The sequence below is a fragment of the Notolepis coatsorum genome (assembly GCF_963971535.1).
Source record: "Notolepis coatsorum genome assembly, chromosome: 7".
Classification (NCBI taxonomy): Eukaryota; Metazoa; Chordata; class Actinopteri; order Aulopiformes; family Paralepididae; genus Notolepis; species Notolepis coatsorum.
The window spans coordinates 143,313,996-143,330,995 of record NC_140171.1 but is presented as its reverse complement, the minus strand read 5'-3'; the positions used below and the strand labels follow the sequence as shown (position 1 = coordinate 143,330,995).

Here is a 17,000-nt window from a genome sequence, read left to right as displayed (position 1 = left end):
TGTGAATAGTATGAAAAAAATTTAAGATAAAAAAATAAATAAAAATCTCCTGCGAAATAAGCTGTGTTTTGACCTGCACCTCAAAGAATCGGAAGCGAGAATCGTTTAGAACAGGAATCGAAATGGAGAATCGGAACCGGAACCGGAACCGGAATCGTTCAAATCCAAACGATGCCCAACCCTACTGAACACCCCTTCCGCCGGGATACTGTTCTTGCAGTAGACCCTTTAGGCGCCTGTCTAGTCCGCAGTGCTCCAGGTACAGGTTGAGTTCTGCTCTTGGGGCCGGTTGCCTGGATTGAGGGATCAACCTCCTTGGGGGTTGTCTCCCCGGCACGCCGACTGGCCCCGCAGTGTTGTGGGGGGGTAGCCTCTTGAGGAGAGTGCTTCAGAGCGGCGTGCCAAGGGGGGAAGGGCCTGCTCTTGATTTGGGTCCTGTCCGATACGCTGGCGATGTGGGAGGTGGTGTCACCAGTGACCGACCGTCTGGTGGGGTCTCGATGCCGCAGCCTCGTTGGCCTCACCAGGCCCCTTTTTTCAGGGGGTCCTAGTCCTCAGGTTGTCCTAGGGCTGGGACCTCCTCTGCCCTCCGCTGCTGCAGCCGTGCCACGGGTTGGGTTCTTGACCTTCGACCCCGTGATGTTGGGGGCTGTGACAGTTTTTTTTTGCTTCCTGTCCGTTCCCTGGTGGCATGTGGGATGCGCGCCCGAGTGGTCGCGGGTCCTTCTGAACGAAGGTAAGTCCCACGGTCTGCTCACCCTGTGCGTTTGAGGTGCTAAACCCTCTTCGCACAGTCGGATCCGCTTTCCCTCCCGTCCTCCACTAGGGAGGGCCGGGGGCTCGGGTCCTCCCCAGTTCTGATGGTTGTAGCGGGTCAGCAGGTACATCTGTCGAGCTTTTCGCTCTGCTCAGCTCCTGTGTTCCAATAGAGCAGAGCGTAAAGCTATACGATCTATAACGTAAGGTTATCCTATAACCCTAGTTATATGAGCGCTCTGCTCTGACTCACTGAGGACCCCATGGTCTTCGCCTTCGGTGGTGAAAGACTTGGGAAGGAGCTGATTGTGTGGCCACGACCCCGCTTATATACAGTAGGAGCGGATGTGGGTGTGGCCAGGCGGAGGTAAATAGGTGTGTACGTGTGGAGAACGTTTTTCATTGTTAGAATGGATAAAGGGATAGTTCCAATAGAGCAGAGCGCTCGCTATACTCATATAACTAGGGTTATAGGATAACCTTACGTTAGGTAGCTTTGATCCGCCTGATCCCTGGGAGTAGCTTTAAAAACATGGACACAAGGAACTATGAGATGGATCAGACTCACCCCATTTCAGGCCACATCCACTATTCTATGTTTCCGTTCCAGTTCTCTACTCCCACTCACTGCGGATCTCAGAGCCATGTCCATACCCACGGAGAGCAGCCGGGCTCCATTCCAGTTGGGATGAAGGCCATCCCTAGCAAAGAGCTCCGGACGTCTCCTGAAAGCATAGAAATAGTCTATAAGGAATCATTATTAGGCAACAGTAACCCTTCAGCCAGATATGAAGTTCACGGATCCTACTATACTTGCCATCCCCATACCGAGGGGAGGGAAAGGGACCAGAGATAATACAGGATTTCTTAGATGACTGTACTGTGGAGATCAGGGCCCTAAAGTCCTCCCTCAATATCTCAGACTGTTGATACTTAATGTCATTAGACCTGGAGTGGATGTTGATGGATTCATGTAACTGCTTGAGAGTCCATTCTTAATTTAAACATTGATATTTATAACAATGCAACATGTTAGAAGGTTCCTTGAACCATTTAAATTGTATAGCATTGAATCGAATTTAATCTAATCAAATCGATTTGATTCGGAACCTTGTGAATCGGAATCTAATTTAATCGGAAATCGAATCGATTTGGGACCTTGTGAATCGAATCGAATACCCAGCCCTACAAGTCACTACATGTAAATAAGACAAGATAAGTTTTGGAGTAATTGGTAGGCTAATGGTCCATATCTTCATTCCAGTCATTGTGTAAGCTAGCTAGCGCGCTGCAGGTCTCTCTCTCTGTGCCGCACACACAGAGATTAGAAGGGAAGACGGCAAAATAAGCTAATTTCCCAAAACATTGCCGTTAACCTTCCTTTAATTTTCTCTCTTCCTCTGGATTTTATCCTTCACCTCTCTCTCTCTCTCTTGTCTATCTGTTGTTCCATGTCCCCCCCTTTCCATCTCGGACTCTGTCTCTCCCCCCGACTTCTCTTTCATTTCTATGGCGTCGTGAACAGTGAAAGGAGATTTGTGCGCGTGGATCAGCAACCCGAGAACCCGTCTGGCTTTTTGTTCGATCCTCATCAATGATCTATATGGAAATCATACTGTGTTTATGACATCCGAGCCCATCGTTGAAAGGTTGACATCGAGCGCTGGGCAGATGCGAGCGAGTGGACAGGGGTGAGAGAGTACAATGTTGTGCGTCAATAATTCAGAGGCTCAGCGTACGATTAAGGCCAGGTGTGTCACATTTCCACTGGAGGCCATATGTCGGTGCAGAGCGCTGTGTCCGTCTCCAGACATCGCTGGTTGTAATTTAACCCTTTCACGACCACGCTACAGAAGGTTAGCCTTTCACTACCACACTACAGACGGTTAACCTTCTGTAGTGTGGTAGTGAAAGGGTTAACCTTCTGTAGTGTGGTAGTGAAAGGGTTAACCTTCTGTCATGTGTCAGTGAAAGGGTTAACCGTCTGTGGTGTGGTTGTGAAACCCTTTTGGTAGTGTGGCAGTGAAAGGGTAAGGTCCCCTCCACTCAAACGGTTAACTCCTCTTGGAGGCATGACTTTGAATATACAGATTGGTAGCAGAACTTGTCACCAGAGCGCTCTTTTTCACATTCTTCCACTTCTCTGTACTTCCTCTGAGCCACGCAACTAACATTTATTTAGTGATCTATGCATGAAAACAATATTTGTTTCAACAAATCTCTCTTAGAACCAAAAAAGATTGTGTAAGCTAAGAAATGTTGGGTTTGGGTGAAATGAATTTTTGGCAAACCATTTTGGTGGAAAAAGAGAAAGTTTAAACAAACACTCACCTTAACTCATTCAGCGCCAATCACGGGTTAACTCGCCATCGTTTGAGCGCCAATCACGAGTATAGTCGGGTTTTGGTCGTTATTTCTTTTATTAGCGATATCCATTCATTTTCATCCATCCAGCCTGATGTTATCGTTGGGAATGGGTCTGAGCTCGCAAAATGGCAAATACCGCCCCCTACGCCTTCCGGCTGGTATTGCACTCCACTGGGAATGGTATAGTTTTTTTTCTGGGACGATCCAAGCCATGCGGGCGTGGTTTAAATAATCAGGCGAGGTAACCTGATTTCAACAATACATCTGCGACGCTGCCCCCCCTCATATGCAATGCTGTTGAACGTGGCACGGGCCACCGCACCCAGTACTTCAAATGGCGATCAGATAATTGGATTATTTCTTTTGCATTACATCAGATTAGGGTTGACCCCTATTAGCCGATTAGTCGACTAATCGGTCGAAAGCAGCCGTAGTCGACTGGCCAACCTCTTAGTCGAATATATATTAAATATATATATATTTTTTTATCCACTTTTTCTCCCATTTTTCAATTTTTCTCCCATCCCAATTTCGTATTGTCCAATTCAACCCTCCCCTGTCTCGAACGCTGTTTCTTGCCTCCCACAAGCCGGCTGCAATGTGGACGAAGCCATACATAGCACGAGTCCCCTCCGATACTCGAGGTAACAGCCGTCGCATCTTTTCACCTGCGCAGCGTGATCTTTCAGCGTCAGGGGTCTGCGCTTTGGAGGGGCGCCGCCCCCATCGCTTCTTGATTCTACTGCGCAGGCGCACCAACCAACCTGTAGGAGTCGCTGTCCACAATGTCCGATCCCCACCCCTCAGTTTTCCCTCCCCCTAATACTGCCAATTGTATTAGTACGGACGACCAGCCAAACTGAAAACAATGTGGAGAGCTGGGCTCGAAACCAGCGTCTCCAGCATTTGTGGTGAGTGCCTTGCCCACTGCACCACCTAGCCGCCTATATTAAAACAATTTAAAAAAAAATTATAATTTATTTAAATTTTTATTTTTTATCATTCTTTCCAAAAGAAAAGAGGCCTAGAAGCGTGGCTAACGCTAATGGCACGCATACCAGAGGCTAACTACCTACGAAAACAGGCACAGTGGCACTGAAAGAGGATTTCACCGATCTAATGAACACAGCCCAAATGGAATGCCGTTAGTCGACCAATAGTCGACTAACGGCAAATTTTGGCCAATCATAGTCGACCATCCAAATCCTTAGTCGGGGACAGCCCTACATCAGATACAAGGTAAGAACATTATATATAAATTTGATCGTTGATCTGATTTATTTCTACCCCGATCGACGCTGTATCTGTGTGTGTATGTGTAGCTGTTTTCCGTTGGGTGGGGGGCGCCGCGCTACGAGGGCCATTTCATGTATGCACGAGGAAGGACAATAATGATGATCTAGTGTTGATTTCAGGAAGATTCGATAATCGGACGAAAAATTACAACGTGTTAACTATTGATATCCGTGCCTGTACTGAGTTTTTAAGTTTTGACCACCTATCAAGGTCGTCTTTGATTTTTATTTGTATTTTTTTTATCCACTTTTTCTCCCATTTTTCTATATTTTCTCCCATCCCAATTTCATATCATCCAATTCAACCCTCTCCTGTCACGAACTGTTTCTTGCCTCCCACAAGCCGGCTGCAATGTGGACTAAGTCATACATAGCACAAGTCCCCTCCGGTACTTGAGGTAACAGCAGTCGCATCTTTTCACCTGCGCAGCTCGATCTCTCAGTGGCGAGGAGTAACGCGTGGGAGGCTCACGCTGCCCCCGACACTTCCTGATTCTACTGCGCAGGCGCACCAACCGACCTGTAGGAGTCGCTGTCCACAACGCCCGATCCCCACCCTTCAGTTTCCCTCCCCGTAATACGGCCAATGTGTATTACTGTGGACGACCAGCTAAACTGAAAGCAATGTGGATCGCTGGGATCGAACAGGCGATCCCAGCATCTCTGCATTCGTGGCGAGCGCCTTGCCCACTATGCCACGTAGCCGCCCCGGTCGTCTTTGATTTTGTTTTGGATTTTTATGTAATTGTGCTTCACCGTTTGTCTTATGGTGGGGAATATTTCCACTCCCAAGCATCTAAAGTGTTTTACCATAGGTATCTCTACTGGGAGGGTTATACTTTTTTTTTGCAGGGGCGTTAAGTGGAAGGAAAGCCGACTTCGGCCAATTTATCTTAAATCCCGATAAATCTCCAAAGTTCTCAATCAACTCGAGCAGATGAGGCAATGTGGTGTTGGGGTTTTGCATGAACAGTATTACGTCGTCCGCATATAAACTAATTTTATGTTGTGTGCCCTTGATTACGATTGGTTCTATGGATTGGGATTGTCTTATATATTGTGCTAAAGGCTCTAATGATAGATCGAATAGTCCGGGACTAAGAGGGCAACCCTGTCTAGCTGAGCGTGATACCGGAAAGATTCCGGAGGTGATTATACCTGTTGTAATCATGGCCGATGGGTCTTTGTATACTACTTTAATCATATCAATGAAACCTTTACCTAACCCCATCCTTTCTAATACTGCCCATAGATACGACCATTCCAGCCTGTCAAAAGCTTTCATTGCATCTAGGGACAACATCGCCTTAGGTATGGTGTCGTCCTTGTCAGCATCTAGTAAGTGCAGTATTCATCTTATGTTATCAGTGATCAAGCGGCCTCTTATGAAGCCAGTTTGGTCCGGATGAACTAAAGACGTCATATGCTTTTGTAATCTGATGGCTAATACTTTAGAGTACAATTTGATATCGGTTCCGAGGAGGCTTAAGGGTCTATAACTACCGCACTCGGTGGGGTCTTTGTCTTTTTTAAGGAGGACTGTTATGAGTGCAATATTGTCGTTCTTATGGAAGTTCCCCTCCTTGACTGAGTATAAAATCATATTTAATAATAAGGGTCCAATTATGTCCCAACAAGAGAGGTACATTTCTGGTGGGATACCGTCTCTTCCAGGAGCCTTACCACTTTGCATTTCGGATATGGCCTTCTTGAGTTCCTCTAGTGTGATCGGAGTTTCTTTATTTTTTGATCCACCTTTTCTCCCATTTTTCTATATTTTCTCCCATCCCAATTTCGTATCATCCAATTCAACCCTCCCCTGTCACGGACGCTGTTTCTTGCCTCCCACAAGCCGGCTGCAATGTGGACTAAGTCATACATAGCACAAGTCCCCTCCGGTACTTGAGGTAACAGCAGTCGCATCTTTTCACCTGCGCAGCTCGATCTCTCAGTGGCGAGGAGTAACGCGTGGGAGGCTCATGCTGCCCCCGACACTTCCTGATTCTACTGCGCAGGCGCACCAACCGACCTGTAGGAGTCGCTGTCCACAACGCCCGATCCCCACCCATCAGTTTCCCACCCCCTAATACGGCCAATGTGTATTAGTACGGACGACCAGCTAAACTGAAAGCAAATGTGGAGTGCTGGGCTCGAACTGACGAGCCCAGCGTCTCCAGCATTTCGTGGCGAGTGCCTTGCCCACTACGCCACGTAGCCGCCCTGTGTGATCGGAGTTTCTAACTGTTTAGCGTCATCCTCTGAAAGTTTAGGGAGATTAATTTGATTAAGATATGTGTCTATTTTGTTTTGATCGAAGGTCGTTCCTGATTTATACAAGTTGGAGTAGAATTCTTTGAATGTCGCGTTTATATCTTCTGGGTCTGTAACAAGTACTTGTTGTGCTCTAATGGTAGTTATATCATTACCCTCAGCGGCTCGCCTGGTTAACGAGTCAGGTGTCCCCCTGCTCCACCCCCCCTCTATGGCGAGCTGCTAGGGCTGGACTTCTGGACTTGAACTATGCTGCACTGTATCCATGTCCCCTACCACTACCACTGCACTTTACTGTCTTATTGTTGTCTCACTGTTCTGTCCTGTTTTGCACTTATTTATTTATCATTATTATTATTTTGTTGTTCCTATTTGTGAATAATCATGCACTAAAATGTCAAATCACGTTCCATTTGTACCTGTACAATATGGTGAATAAAGTAATCTGAATCTGAATCTAAATCTGAATCTGCAAATTTTGCATTAACTCTTAATCGCATAGCTAATAGGTGACTTGGTTTAGAACATTGAGAGTACTGTTGGTGTCTTGTGCTGCGTATTTGTATTTCCGATTGTTGTCTGTATATGGCATTAATCTCTTTTTTTAGTACATTAACTTGCTTTTCCAGTCGAATCGAGTTGTTGTATTGTAAAGAATTAAATAACGTTGAGTAAAGTGTTTCCAGTTCAGCCAGTTTTGAGCATCGATTCTTGCGCATTTTGGAGGAAAAGCTATCAGTGAAATCCTTGATCATTCCCTTTACCGACATCCATAATATTCTGGGGTCCTGCACCGAGTTTGCATTCCTCCGTAGGAATACTGTAAGAGCTTCTTTGAGTTGTGTAATGAATTCCTTGTTATTAAGCAGCATCGAGTTAAATCGCCATCTTGGGGCTCGGGAAGATAGTATACCAAATGTTCTTTTTAGGAGTAAATAACAGTGATCTGATAATGCATTGGGTATCATTTCCACGTCATATTTATCAAATAGTCTCGGGGATGCAAAAACATAATCTATTCTGGATAATGTGTTATGTCTCGCAGATCGACAAGAGTACTTCCGGGTCGTGGGGTTAAGTGATCGCCATAAGTCATTTACACCTGTAATCTTCGACCAATCCTTTAATGCATTAGATGATTTTTTTGTTCGTTGGAAAAGGAGGGGTAAGATTTGTCCATCCTTGGATTCCAAATGGCATTAAAATCCGCACCAATTATAAATGAGTAATCGGGAAGGTCTAACATTGCTTTGGTAAGTGTAGTGAAGAAACCAACTTCGTTAAAATTTGGGGCGTATACCGCTACCAACGCTATTTTCCTGTTCTTGTGTACAATCTTAGCTATAGTTATCCGACCATCTGCATCAGACCATACTCCCTTCAATTCAATATTCAACTTCCGTCTAACGACTATGGCTACTCCCCGAGTTCTCGTTCCAAAGGAAGAGTGACTAATGTTATGATATGTGTTGTCCGCTAACGTATCTATGTCTTTCTCTAAAATGTGCGTTTCGCTTAGCAGAGCCACGTCAACCTGTTCTTTTTTCATCAGTGTGAGCACGCTTTTGCGTTTGTGTTGATTATTTATTCCCCCAGTGTTCCAGATCATTATATTCAAACTAGCCATAATCTATACATGTTGTTGTGTAGTTGTTGGTAATGCTTCTGGAGTGCGAAGCAACAATAGATATACATCCAATTATTGAGGTCCCGTTGAGAGCCGACCTTAAAAACATACATATATACAAATAAAAATCCCCTAATCCCCCCTCCCACCGAGAGTCGTACAGGACTGTGTTCCATAGACACATCCTACGCGTAAGACTCCCTCCCTTAAGCCACCGGATTGCCCAAGATGAGCTTTGTAACCCTAATCTTCCTATGCTAATTGCCATAGGATCTAAAACTTTCATTCTAATTCAATAGAATGTCGCTTTTTGGTCTTGCGCCTTCCCATTAATGTAATAACAATAGTGTGAAAAATTAAAAATATACCTTCATTGATATATTCATTTGAACCTTCTACTAACTTATGTTGGAACCATCAGAAAGAGGAAAAGAGTGGAGAAAAATATTAACGCCATCAAAAAAAAAATTATTGTTTATTTAAAAATACGTATGAGAAAAAATGAACAGTGTAAACAATATCATTAACTCTGAATATAAAAATATGAGAAAAGCAAACAAGACGCGTCTCGGACTGGTGGGGGCCCCTGATTCGAGGTCTTGGTGAGTCGGAGTGTTAAAGAGGCATGATGCTTTGGTTCGCTGGGGCGCCGGATTTGGGGTCCTCACGGGGTGGGGACCGTGGGGACCTTGGTTGTCGATACTGGAGATGACGGGTGCTCAGGTAATCTCGCCTTATGGTACATACATGTGGGTATATATATGTATATATATATGTATGTGTGTATATATATATATTCTTATTAATTTATATATTTAATTTATACATGACTATTTTATTTTTCATTATTCTGATTTAACTGATGGTCTTGTCATTGTCGTTATTATTATTATTATTATTATTATTATTATTATTATTATTATTATTATTATTATTATTATTATTATTATTATTATTATTATTATTATTATTATTATTATTATTATTATTATTATTATTATTATTATTATTATTATTATTATTATTATTATTATTACTGTTATTGTCCTGTGATGTCTTGTTTATTAGTATTGTTATTGTATTGTGTTGTCTTGTTTCATGTTGAAAGGGGAAAATAAAGAAACTGTATAAAAAAAAATAAAAAAATAAAGAAAATAGAAGTAAAAGAGAAAATCCAAAAAAAAAGAGTGAGACTTAAAATAAAACTCATCGGAGAAAAAAGAAAATGAAATAAAAATGAATAAAGAGAAAAACAGAGACTTTTAGAGCTACATTATGCAAATCACTAAATCAATGGAGTAATTATTTAAAATATTAGAATAACCTTGTCATGCTTGTACCTTTTAGATGTGGCTGATGTTTTTTTTAAAGCCTTATTGAACTTTATAGCATTATATTCTAGAAGGTTGTAGAATACTCTTGTGAATTCGTAGGAAGGACATAGCATACACTAAATTATCAATTAAGCAATGCGAACGGAAATTTGGCCCCATAATTACTCATGCGATCAGGATATGGCGTGAAACACAAAAAAAACATTCTAATCCACATAAATGGCATAATCATACTCCCTTATTCAATAACAATGCACTCTTGATTGGAAAACGACCTATAAGATTCCCTATATGGGAAAAGCAAGGCATACACTCATTATGTGATGTTTTTAACAAACAGGGTTTCTGTAGCTATGAAGAAATACGCAAAAAAAATTATCTCACCGAGTCCACACGTTTTTTTTACACACAGTTATTGTTAAGTTTGAAGTCTCACAGTGTTCCATTAAAGATACCAATTGAACACCACAGATACCACAAATTCTTCTATGAAAGAGAGACATCGAGAGGTTTTGTTTCAGATTTTTATCATCAATTACTAACGTCCTCATATGAAACCCTCCACCTAGACTCCGTCTGGAGGAGGGATATACCAGACCTGGAAAGCGATTTTGATTGGCAAGAAGCCTGGGCAAATGTTCGATTTACATCAAGGAACCCGGACCATCAACAAATAAATCTATATTATATAATATATATATATATATAATCTAACTATATTCACAGGACATACTTGACTCCTATAAGACTGAAAAAAATGGGTCTTAAACAAGACTCCAAATGCTCCTTATGTACAAATGGGGACGACGGGACATTTATGCACATGTACTGGGACTGCCCACCAGTTAAAATATTCTGGAAAGAGGTGACCCAGCAATTATCAAATCTCTTAACTCTGAATATACCTGTACACCCCTCTGTACTACTGCTGAATGATGTTTTTGAGTATGCAGTAAATCCACAGCTAAAGAGATTGGGTCTCATTCTCGAACGAAGTTACGACAAAATATTTCATCTTAGCCAGATTTCGGCCTATTTAAGACATATTAGGGCTGGGAGTGGGAGTCCTCAAATTTTCCTGAGATCTTATTTGAGAGCAGATCTAAGAGTGCTGAGGAGCACACTTAAATAGGCTCTCAGCCCACGATCAAATCTCGTGATTGATTGACTAATTTAAAATTGTATTATAACTTGACAGACTGTGTTCTCATAGTGATTCCTTCATGTTAACGCTACAGGCCTCCTTGGAATTAATTACTTGATCATAATTAAAATAAATATGACAATATTTGTACGATAAGAAATTACGCATTTGATGTCGGAAAAATAAATAATATGGATTCATCTGATCACAGGGCAGCTGGATTAACCATATCTGAACCAGCTATTTTGGACAAATGTATAATTACTTTAATTACTCAGATATTCAAACACAATTATGCAATTATTGTGAAATGATTGAAAATAATAATAATTGAATGCCTTCTGTGGAATTTGCATTTCTTATTTGTTACACATCTGTTTTAATGATTAATTATATACATTTGAAAGAATGCAGGTCAACATGCAATGTATCCCATTGATTGGTATACAATGGGACAGACCTTTGTTTGATTGATTGAAAACTTTATTAACAGATTGCAGAATGGGTACAGTACAGTACAGCTCAATTACATAAGGGGATGCAGACCAGAGAAAGAATTTCGTCTTGTTTACATCAGGGTCCCCCATTTTCAATTCATCATAACATATATGACACACACGACACAGATAGACAGTACTGCTACATCTATACATTTATGACATACCATATTTGCAAATACAGTACTGTTTGTGATACAAAAAGAGTCCAGAAAAGAGAGTACATTTGACGTAGAAACTGTTGGAGGAGGTTGGGTAGGAGGGGTGGTAGACTTACACTGTACAAGCAAAACTGTACATTGGAATATTGACAACCATACTTGGTCATTTACTGTACATTGGAGGGGGTTGATATAGCTATAAACCTGCATTCCTTCGAATATATCATTATCAATTAAACTTATATTGAAATACACTATATAGCCTATACACCAACACTGAAATGACAGTGGATAAATAAATAAGAACTAAAGCTAATCGGTGGAAATAGACTGCATTAATATTCCATAACAAGTCTTGTGTGCGCCTACGAATGAACAGTAGCCTATAGGCTTAATTATGGAATAATAAGCCATACTGCGTTCATTCATTACGCCCGCCGGCCCGTAGGCTATATATATTATATGTCATTCATTCATTCATATACAGTACTGCGCGCACGTGTGTGTGTGTGCGTGCGCGCTGCGGCAGGTGTGTACCGCGAGCTGTATATGATGCCAATACATTAATCTAATCTAGTTTTGATGGGCGCAAGCGTGATTATGAAACCTAGCCGCATTTCTCGGAGACGCTCTCTGATTGGCACTGACTGATGCTAGGTTTCGTAATCACGCGGCTCTCAAAGCACTTCCGCCATTCCATTTCACACAGCTGCGTCACCAGTTGCTTTATAAGGACTGTTGGGGGCGTGGTTTGTATGCAAATGAGCTGAACGGGAACGCGCTTTGGAGTTTACAACAGAATGCCATTCTCCAAGCAAATATCAGATCATATAATTTCTGCCACCGTTTCAGCCACTTAAGACATATCTCCAGCACGTTCAGGACTCAGAGTGTACTTGTCATAGATTATGTCTCAGTGGTTCCAAGATAAGTCTTCCAGAATATATCTTTGAAAAATCTTCGGGAATGAGACCCATTGGTTTTATCGGGTATCACAGTGGCTAAAAAGCTGATAGCATCACGATGGTTCCAACCGGAAAAAATTTGCCGAAAGGTCTGGATTATTACATATCTCGATGTGATTTATCAAGAAATATCTACAGCTAGAATTTTGGGTCTCAATGAATCCAAAATGACAATGTGGTTAGAAGTGGTGGAGAGAATAAAAGCTAGCATATAATGGTAGTGTCTGGTTAGGAGCGAGGGATAATGGATGGATTATCCAATGGGGGGTCCGGGGGGGGGGGGGGGGGTACGAGCTAGAGCATATGTGTGTAGGGTATTAGATAGCAGGTATTGGGGGTATATCCTGTATAAGACATTTAACTATATGGTGATTTCATTGGATGTGTACTGTTAATAATGCTTGTATATCTTATCGTGTGTTGTCATGTTTGTTTATATGTTTGTTTAAAAAATAATAAAAAAATAAAACACAAAAAAAGTATTCTGTATTTTATTATGACAAATAATAAACAAACTTGAATGCCCGTTCTCGATTCTCAGTGCATTGTCCCGAGTGCATGTCTGAAAAGTGCTTTAGATAACGTTAAGTGGGCAAATGAAGACTGTTCTACTGACACTATAGAAAGATGACTGACTATCAAGCATCAATATTATAAAAAGACTTGTTTACAGCACCAGCATCGTGGCTTTAGTTTCTCCATCAATGGCTTCACGATAGGGGCGGACATCTTCTTAGCTCTAATCACCATCTTCTTTCCACCTCCCTCTCTTTTCCCTGTTCTCCATCTCTCTCTCTTTCTATTGTTCTCCCTCTCTGTATCTCTCTCTCTCTCCCCCCTCTCTCTCTGTATCTCTCTCTCCCTCTCTCTCTCCCCCTCTCTCTCTGTATCTCTGTCTCTCCCTCCCTCTCTCTTCCTCTCTCTGTCTCTCTCCCTCCCCCACCTCTCCCCCTCCCTCTCTCTCTCTCCCCCACCCCTCTCTCTCTCTCCCCACCCCTCTCTCTCTTCCTCTCTCTCTCTCTCCCCACCCCTCTCTCTCTCCCCACCCCCCTCTCTCTCTCTCTCTCTCTCTCTCTCTCTCTCTCTCCCCCTCTCTCCCTCTCTCTCTCTAGACTCCTGCCGCCTGTCCTTGGACCCGGACACAGCCCACCCCACCCTGGTTCTCCTGGAGGGTCCCCAGGGGGCCCACTGTGGCGAGGAGCCCCAGTCCTACCCCCCTCACCCCCAGCGCTTCGACTCTGTGGCCCAGGTCCTGTGCCAGGAGGGTCAGTTCGGAGGGGCCAGCTACTGGGAGGTGGAGTGGCGCGGCGGGGGCTGGGTGGACATCGGCGTCACCTACCGGGGCATCGGGCGCAAGGGGGGCGGCAAGCCCTGCCTGTTGGGACGGAACGAGAACTCGTGGCGGCTGCGGTGCACGCACGCCGGCTACGCCGCGTGGCACGACAACCGCAAGACCACCGTGGCCGCGCCGCCCTGCCGGCGGATCGGCGTTTTCCTGGAGCGCCAGAAGGGGGCGCTCTCCTTCTACGGCGTGTCGGACACGGTGGTGCTGCTGCACACCTTCCGCTGCCCGTTCACTCAGCCGCTGTACCCGGCGTTCCGCCTGGACCTGGACTCCACGCTGCTCCTCTGCCCCCACGACCCGCCCTAACCCCGCCTGCAGTCAGGACCTGGACTCCACGCTGCTCTTAACTTAACCGTCTGTAGTGTGGTAGTGAAAGGTTAACCGTCTATAGTGTGGTAGTGAAAGGTTAACCGTCTATAGTGTGGTAGTGAAAGGTTAACCCTCTGTAGTGTGGCAGTGAAAGGGAAAGCCAGTGGAGAGAAAAGAAAGCTGTACATTCTACATCATGTGTATAACTTCCTGGATGACGCTACAGGCACGGAGGGCCGTCAGAAAGAAGCACCTCGGCCAGGAATCAAACAATAGAGGCCTTTCTTTCTTCCAGTATGGCTGCCTGCAACCATTGGTAACCACTTTCAAAAGAAAATGCTGCATCTCTGTGCAGTGAGTAGCCTACTGTGGGTAAAACACTGGAGAAGCATATTACTGTTCTACTGTGACTTGTTCATAAGATCCAGTAATAAGACACCAAATTTTTGTTTTTGTTGATATATTTCTCATATATTATCAACACATAGCAACCATTGTTTTGCACATGGCAACCGCCATGCACAAAACAATGGTTGCTATATTACAGGCAGCCATGTTGGAAGACGGAAAACCACACAAACACTATGTGCAAGGCCTCTATTGTCTTTGGTGGTGTGATGTGTGTGTGTGTGTGTGTGTGTGTGTGTGTGTGTGTGTGGGGAGGGTCTCTCAGGTAGACACTCTGCTTCCCCCATCAAAAGCCCTCTCTTGGACTGTGAAGTACGCTCTCTCCAATGACATGTCGTGCTTACCCACACAACAACACAGAGTTGTATTACACAGTTCACCATTTAAGATGGACACCGACAGAGACTTCAATTGTACTCCATTGTAAACCATCCATGTGTGGCAACTTCTCTAAATGACACCATTCCTCTCCTTGTCTTGTCATTTCACACCTAGTTACCTCTGTGATACTGTTTGACCCGCCCTCTCTACAGCTCATAATTTAAACTGACGAGCCACAAAGAGGCCTGCTGTAAAAATCTCTTTTACAAGAGCGTCCTGGCCAAGATAGGCAGCAGCAGAGTTACAATTGCAAGTTTACAGACAAAAACTATTTAAAAAAAAAACAACATATAGCAATTAAAACAAAAAACAAGGACAATTCACAGAACCATTCATAGTCATTCAAAACATCTGCAGCCAGGTGTGCTGGATTCCATATCACTTAGAAGTGTTTTAAAAGCAACCAGTGAGACCAGCTCATGCAAATGCTGGTGGTTTTGTAGCTGATTCCAGGTGGAGGGAGCTGTATACCTGAACGTCCTTTTTCCCAGTTCAGTACGGACCCAAGGGACAATTAATAAAAAAAATAAGCCCTTGGAACGAAGACCATAACTGCCCATACTTTTTTGAAGAATGTACAGTACATCTGTAGGTAAGTTGGCAGCAGTCCAAGGATAGCCTTATAAATAAGGATATGCCAATGGTCGAGTGCGGGTGGACAGGGCAGACCATCCCACCCGAGAATACAAAGTACAGTATATCTTACACCACGTGTTAGGTCTACTGGAGATAGGAAATCACCCTACAATGTAAATGAATGGAATGCCAAGGTAGCAGTGCTTTTCTTGGGTTATCATTTTGGTGAGTGTGCCGTAGCCCTACCTATCCCAGATGTTTGCTGCTGAAATGGTCCTATTCCAGAAAGATATATCACTGTAAACTACTGATGAGTCGGTCGCAGTCAACCAGCACCTGCTGACGGGTCGGACCCCTTTGGCTCAGCTAGTCAGTGCGACCGCCTGTGGATCCTATGATCCCAGGTTCAATTCCACTTGGTTAAAACCACTTTTCTGACAACAATTTAGCCTCTCTGGGGTTCAACGCCCAATGTTTTGGCACTTCTGGTGCCACTTCTTACTGGCTGCTCGCTTCCGATTCCCATCCGGGCCAAGACTTCCTCTTCCGTGTCTGATTAACAACCAACTCATTTATTCAAAAGGAGTTGAACAGTTCTCCACACACTAGACGCATCAGTACTTTCTGTTTAGCCCCTCCCACAGGGGTGTTTAGCTCCTCCCACATATGTGTGTAGCTCCTCCCACACAGGTGTTTTAGATCCAGATGACGTTACAGACGTGTTTCACCTCTTTAGCTCCTCCCACACATACTGTTTAGCTCCTCCCACACAGACTATTTAGCTCCTCCCACACAGACTGTTTAGCTCCTCCCACACAGACTGTTTACCTGCATGCAACCAAAGCATGTTCCTGTAGAAATCACCTCCTTCCTACATTTCAAGTGCCATCCCCGCTCAAACGCGATTGGTCAATATACTACTTGGACTACAAGCGAAAACCAGAATGCTTCCGATATCAAAGTCTTGTCCCTTGCCTACAGATTCTGCATTTCAAGCGGATTATCTGTTCATAGAGATTATTGATAACCAAACCAAGGAGCAGATGTGCCTGAGATGTCCCATCTAAAGATCCACATGCTAATTGGGGCCTAAATTCTATGTAACCTGCAAGTTGTCATGTACGTGTATTATGTGCGTACATAAAAAATATATATTCTCTTGCCATGATGTGCATTATTCCACAAGACATATCACTGTAATATGAACTGCATGCAGGGTTTTCATACACAGTATTTAGCTTCCTGTAGTATTTCCTCGACCTTTGCCCTCTGTTGTTCTGCCATGTGACTGTGAGGTGTGTTGTCAGTGTGACTGCTGCTTCTTCTGTTAATTACATTTTGAACTTGGTTCCCAATAAACTGAATCAACAGAAGTTTGACATACCAGTCCAAATTTTATTTTATTTGTATTTTACCTTTATTTTGCCAGATAAAACATTACGAACAGGTTTCTTATTTACAATGTCGATCTGGTCCAAGAGGCCCCAACAGGAATACAAAAAAAAGCAAAAACACATCCTACACATAAACAAATAAACACATGCACAGCCTATGTAAAAAAAAA

The 17,000-nt window shown here is 43.5% G+C and overlaps 1 protein-coding gene across 1 annotated transcript in view; it reads left to right on the top strand.

Annotated features, from left to right (window-relative positions):
* The window catches only part of LOC311232017 (E3 ubiquitin/ISG15 ligase TRIM25-like), a 34,821-nt gene extending 18,109 nt beyond the window's left edge, over window positions 1–16,712 (top strand). The window contains exon 8 of the mRNA XM_084318680.1: window positions 13,530–16,712. Within this exon, the coding sequence (XP_084174806.1) occupies window positions 13,530–14,068 (539 nt within the window). The 3' untranslated portion in view covers window positions 14,069–16,712. The remainder of the gene's footprint in view (window positions 1–13,529) is intronic.
* The last annotated feature ends 288 nt before the right edge of the window (window positions 16,713–17,000 follow it).